At 47.0% G+C, this 6,404-nt stretch overlaps 1 protein-coding gene across 1 annotated transcript; it reads right to left on the reverse strand.

Annotated features, from left to right (window-relative positions):
• Positions 1-350: 350 nt before the first annotated feature.
• SMIM23 (small integral membrane protein 23) lies at positions 351-5,360 on the reverse strand. Its single transcript, XM_040262400.1, has 4 exons — positions 5,283-5,360; positions 1,083-1,134; positions 805-872; positions 351-563 (listed from the first exon to the last, which is right to left on the reverse strand). Exons 1-4 carry the CDS (start codon positions 5,358-5,360, stop codon positions 351-353), a joined length of 411 nt encoding a protein of 136 aa, XP_040118334.1.
• Positions 5,361-6,404: the final 1,044 nt, after the last annotated feature.

The raw sequence follows: 6,404 nt of genomic DNA on the forward strand, positions 1-6,404 counted from the left end.
GCCCTGCTGCTCAGTCCTGTCCGACTCTGTGTGACCCCAGGCTCCTCTGTCCATGGGATTTTCCAGGCAAGAATGCTGGAGTGGGTTGCCGCTTCCTCCTCCAGGGGGTCTTCCTGACCCAGGGGTCGAGCCCACGTCTCTTCATTCTCCTGCATTGGCGGGCAGGTTCCTTACCACTAGCATCACCTCAGGGACCAGCAGTGGTGCCAACAGTTTTTAGTGTCTCAACTGTTTTATTTTCTTGGCTGGCTTGAACTTCAAGTGCCACAGCTCAGCCCTTCTTAGAGGAACTCCTGGAATATTCACTCCCTTCTCCACTTGGCCTCCTGCCTAGGTCGCAGCCCTTGCCCTCACAGGTGATTTCTGAGGGTGGAGCAGAGCTCCTCTGGGTGCCCCTCTCCCAGGAGGGCATCCAGCCATTCCTCCAGGTCCCGGACCAGCCGCTCCAGCTCTTGCACCTCTTTCTCTAGCTTCTCCAAGAAAACACGCAAGTTCTCTTTCAACCAGGTCCTCATGACCTTGATCGGCTCTTCTGGGGAGTCACTGGTCTGGTATTCAAACACCTAAAGGGAAGACACCAAGGTTGTATCTTGAGCATTTTCCTGTAGACCTCTCTTGCTGTGCTGGTTTCTACAAGTTCCCCGATCCTTTGCTATGCTTTCCTTCTGTCCCAAGCACCCATCCCCACCTTCTCTACGAGACCAGCTCCTACCTATCCTTAGAAGACCCAGTTCATCAGTGACCTATGGAAAGCCTTCTCAGACGTCCTCAGCCAAGCTTAATGTCCCTTCTTGAATATGTTACCTGGGAAGTCACAGGATTCTGGGGGTAGTTACATTCTCTGATCCTTTCTGACACCTCCCAACTTCTTCCTGAAACAGGTACGACCACCACCTCTTACTAAGACAAAGGGGCAGGAGTTGGAATACGTTTGGCTGGTCATCCCAGGGGGATGAAGAGGATGGGGGAAGGGAAGCTGTGGAGGTCCCCGCGGTGTGCAGCCAGCTACAGATTACACTCCCGACTCTGTGAGCGCTTGGCTCCTCCCTCCACGGTGCTCCATGGTGCTCCACAGTGCTCACCTGTTATTCCTGTGCCCACGTAGAGCACCAGGACCAGCAGTGCCAACAGCGTCTGCGGGCAAGAAGAGGAGGCGGTGAGTCCCTGGAGGGTAGACGAGCACCCCGCCTCCCTCACAGAGGCCTAGGAATGGGGATTCACTTTTCCTGTTTATCTGAGTCCCACGTGCTTGCTACAAAACCCGCAGAACCACGGGGTTAGATAACAGGGTGACCTGCTGACATTTTCTTGGCGTTTTCCCTCCTTTGTCCCTGGTGAGAAGGAAGGCTTACTTTTATTTTCATTATTTGCCTCACTTTTGCCTTTTATTTTTTGTTCGTTTTGAATGCTATTTTAAAAAGTAAACTTTATTGTGGTATAATTCACATATGATAAAATGCACATTTTACATGCACCGTAATGACTATGCTCAGTCCACGGGGTCGCAAACAAATCAGAGTGACTTAGTGACTGAACGGCATCTATACTTGTGGACTGCGCTTCCCAGGTGGCTCAGAGGTAAAGAATCCACTAGCCAATGCAAGAGATACAGATTTGATCCCTGGGTTGGGAAGGTCCTCTGGCAAAGGAAATGGCAACCCACTCCAGTATTCTTGCCTGGAAAAATCCCATGAACAGAGGAGCCTGGCAGTCCATGGGGGTTGCGAAGAGTCGGGACACGACTGAACACACACATACTACTATATACATGTGGAGTATCACCCCAATGAAGACATAGAACATTTCCATCAGCCTAGAAAATTCCTTTGTGTGCTTTTGCGGCCAACTCTCTCTTTCCCCCCACCCTGAAGGAGGGAACAGCTCATCTGTTCTCTGTCACTCTGCTTGCCTGTCCTGTAACTTCACATCAATGAAATCACATATCACATTCTTTCTGGTTGAGCTACTTTTACTCATGATAATACTTCTGAGACATCTGCCTGTTTGGGGGTTTGGGGTTATTGATGAGTAATATTGTAGTGTATGAATATAGAATGTGTGTGTGTGTACAGATACATGTGTGATATGCGTGCTCTCAAATGGATGCCTGTGGTGTTGAGGAGTTTCTTGATTCTAGCTGGCTCAGAATTCCATCTACCTCCAGCACACCTGGCTTGCCAGTATCTCTGCTCTCAGCCCCAGAGCAGCTGCCCTCTGGTAAGCCATGGGTGAGCTAATCCTTTGCATGCACATCCCGGCCCACAGCCGAGGAGCATGACGATCCCCACCTGAGCCGGGGTGCCATCAGCATACAGCCCTTCTTTCCCTCCAAGGCCTTGTCCTCCAGAGGCCGGCGGCTCCACCTGCCCAGACTCTGCAGCTCAGCAGGACTGCTGGGCTCTATCTGCCCTCTAGCTCTTGGCGCAACCATTGTGGAGAAAGAGTTGAGGCAACCATCCTTTTTTTTTCCCCTCAGCGATTGTACTTTTGTGCTGTCCTTTGCCCTCACCTGAAAATAGTTGCTCCGTATATTTTCGTCAATTTTGTGTCCGCTTACAATGACTGTGAGGGCCAGTCTGGCCGCAGTTACTGTATTAAGGCCGGAAATGAAAGTCTACCCCTTGGGGTTCTGATGCAGGAATGAAATGGCTTCCTGAAGGCAGCATTGCTCCCTGGCACTTGGGTCAGTCCAAGATAATTTAGGAGATTTTGGTGGGCATACCAGGATCCAGGAGGGAGAAAAGTGAGAGAGCCTTTTGGAGAGGTAGGTGAAGGGGGATGGGGGTCTGAGTCTGCGAGGGGCCTGGCATCCTCTCCTGATGGCCTCACGGTGTGGCTGGGAGGTCTCAGCGCAGGATATTTAGAGACTCCTGCTTTCAACAGACAGTGTGAGTTAGTATAGTGACCAAGTCAGGCAAACAGAAGTGGAGAGAGGATTAAGGCAGAGACAGTAGTGATCAGCATTGACTTTCCTCTCAACTCACTAGATGTGGGTTGAATCAGATTTAATTTGACTTGAAATAATACATTTCTTAGGTACCTGAGTTTGTGAAGTAAGATTTAGACTGGCTACCACAAACAAAGAAGATAAAGAGATTTGCATAATTTGTTTCTTTCCGGATAGTTTTTAAATATATATATACTAGCAACATTATAATTGCTGTTAACTTTAAAAATAAAAATAAATTGCATAGTAACAATGTGACCGAATCTCACAGACACACTAGAAGTGAAAAAAGCCAGACATGAAGGGGCACACTGTCTGATTCTACTCCACGAATTCATGAAATTCAGGGATGTGCAAAACTCATTTGTGATGCTAGAACTCAGAACCGTGGTTATGGGGTATTAGCTGCGAGGGGCCTTGGAGGAGTCTTGGAAATGCTCTATACTTTGATCTGGGTAGAAACTGCCTGGGTGTGGACACCCAATGTGAAATCATTGTAGATTAGGGCACTTTTTTCTTTTCTTAACAATATTCCCTGAGACTAAGAACATGTTGTTGTTATTTAGTTGCTAAGTTGTATCTGACTCTTTTGCGACTCCTTGGACTGTAGCCTGCCAAGTTCCTCTGTTCATGAGATTTCCCAGGCAAGAATGCTGGAGTAGGTTGCCAGTTCCTTCTCCAGGGGATCTTCCCGATGCAGGGATCAAACTTACATCTCCTACATTGCAGGTGAATTCCTTACCGCTGAGCCACCAAGGAAACCCATCTAAGAACATAGTCTGACTCATTCTCTATAAGGGCTGATGAACATCCCGTGGTCTGAACATCCTTCCATTTCTTTAGCTATCCCTCTGTCAGTGTGCTTTCCTTCCATTTCTTTAGCTATCCCTCTGTCAGTGTGCTTTAAAGGATGATGTCTTAATCTGCATGTTTGCTGCTAAATTGGCTTTTGTTTGTTTTCTTTGTGCCGAGTGAGGTCAAAAGCGGGGAAAACGGACTAAAATTAAGTTTTAGTCTTTCTCTTGTGCTGTTATGGAGTCTGAGCCAAATTACTTCTTCTCTCTGAGCCTCAGTTAATCCACTTGTAAAATGGATTTTTTTGAACTTTGTTTTTGGACTGCACCACTCAGCATGTGGGATCTTAGCTCCCGGCCCAGGGGTTGAGCCCGCATCCCCTACAGAAGTCCCTGTAAAATGGATTTTGATATATGCTATAAGGTCTTTCAAAAATGCAAAAGTGAGGCCTCTGTAGTTGAATCAGTTTGGGAAATACTCTGGTAAAGTTACATGGATTTCCTTGCTGCAGGACTCGTTGGAGTCTTCATTATGTGAAGGAGCTGTGTGACTCTCTAGGGAGAAAATGAGAGTGTCAGTGTTCCCCAGACCACAGAACTTACATGACTTTTCTAGAAGGAGCATTCCTAAGGTTTGGTATTAGAGGAACACTTTTCAGCAAAAACTGGAGCACAGCCGGAGCCCCACAGGGCCTCTATCTCACAGTGAGGTCCAGTGTAAAGAAGTTGAAAGGTGAATTAAGTGTATAAATGAACAAATCTTTTGAAAACATATATAGGTCAGTCATGTATTGCTCTGCTTAAACCCCTGCAATGGCTGCTTAGTAATCTCAGACTAAAATCCTACCCCTTCCCACTGTATGCAGCGCCCAGCTGACCGTCCCCGCCGCCTTTGCCGTTTTCCCTGCGCTTCCCCTTCTGGCAGGCAGCGCCGTGCAGGGTCACTTTGCTAAGGGGGACCTGGTTTCAAATCCCAGTGTGTCTGTGCTGTCTGGCCTTTCCAATCTCACTTTACCCATGTGTAAATGAAGTTCATAACAGTTGCCTCTCGGGAATGTCAAGACATGCAAGAGAGAGGAGTAGAAGCCCCAGGCTCTGCACACCAGGCTGTGCACCCAAGTGCTAACATTTTCCATTTTTACAAAATCCTATGTGAGTTTTGAATTCCAGCCCTTAGAACGAAGGCTCCAGGACGTCTCCAACTTAGGTAAAGTATCCTGTTTATTTTGGTTCATTTGTTCGTTCATTCAGCACCTGTTATGAAGCAAGCACTAACCTAGGCGCTCAGGATACAACAGGAAGCGAAATAAGACTCCCAAGCCCCTCTGGGGCGTTCCTTGTGCTGGCAGTGTGAGAGTTGATAAGGCCTCAGTAATGGCTTCTAGAAGGAGCTCCTGAGTCCCTGCTCTGTTTCACCAGGTTGGGCTCTAGGGAGAGTCAGGCTGAGAGCCTGTCCCTGACTTTGAGGGCCTCACAGGCTGCCTGGAGCGTCCAAGGGGGCCCAGATGGGAGGAGAGCCATATCCCCTGGTCTGGCCTCACCTGCTTCCTGTCCTCACAGCGACTTCCCCTTCTTTCGGCTGCCACTCGGGCCCTGCTGCCCACCTGGTGGACCACCATGGCCTCAGGTCAGGCTGCCTGGGTAGAAGAGGGTACCCCCACCTCCCTGGCTTCTGGTCACCAAGCATCTTCCAGGCCGTGAGTTCTGATGTCACAGAAGGTGGGGACAGTCAGGTGACAGTCACAGAAGGTGCAGGTGATGGTGAGCCCCAACTTGCTTTTCACATAAATGTAAAAACAAAGACTGGAAAGAGAAACACACCAAAAGATTATATTTCAGGATGGTGATTTTTCCGATCCTTTTTCGTCTGTATTTTCAAATCTTTAATAAAATGCAAGTCTTTAAATTCAAAAATGATAAAACTTTTTAACTGAAATATTTATTGAGAGACGTATAGATTCACGTGCAGTTGTAAGAAAGAGTATAGGAGAGCCTGGATATCCTTTACCCAGTTTCCTCTGATGGTAACACAGGCTATTGCCATGGATACAATCTATCAATCTTATTAGTCTCCCCAGTTTCATTCTATTCATTTGTGTGTATATTTAAATCCTAAATAATTCTGTCACTTGGCTAGATTTGTGCATCTACTAATATAGTCACCACCATACAGAAGAATTTCCAAACTGTAGGGTCCTGTGTTGCTCTTTGATGCCTGCCTCCTCCCCTGCCCCCTTCTCTCACTCTCTCTAATTCCTGGCAACCACTGATCTGTTTTCCATTTCTAATTTTTTTTTTTTTGCCTGTGGATGTTCATTTGATCCAGCATCATTTTTAAAAAATGCTTTCATTTCTCTTTTGAATTTCTTTTGCATCTTTGTCAAAACTAAATTGTGCATATTTGAGTGGGTCTATCTCTTGTTCTCTGCTTCGTCCCATTGACCTGTGTATTGATCCCCATACCGACACCCACTGTCCTGACTGTAACTGTACAGTAAGCCTTACTATTGAGTAGAGTGATTTCTCCACTTTGTTCTTTGTCAAGATCATTTTCAGCACTTCTATGGCCTGAGCCTTTCCATATAAACTTTAGAATAAGATGTCTGTCTTAAAAAAAAACAAAACACAAAAAACCTTCCTAGCTGCAATTTTGACAGGAACTG

This window comes from Oryx dammah, unplaced genomic scaffold (assembly GCF_014754425.2).
Source record: "Oryx dammah isolate SB20612 unplaced genomic scaffold, SCBI_Odam_1.1 HiC_scaffold_20, whole genome shotgun sequence".
NCBI lineage: Eukaryota > Metazoa > Chordata > Mammalia > Artiodactyla > Bovidae > Oryx > Oryx dammah.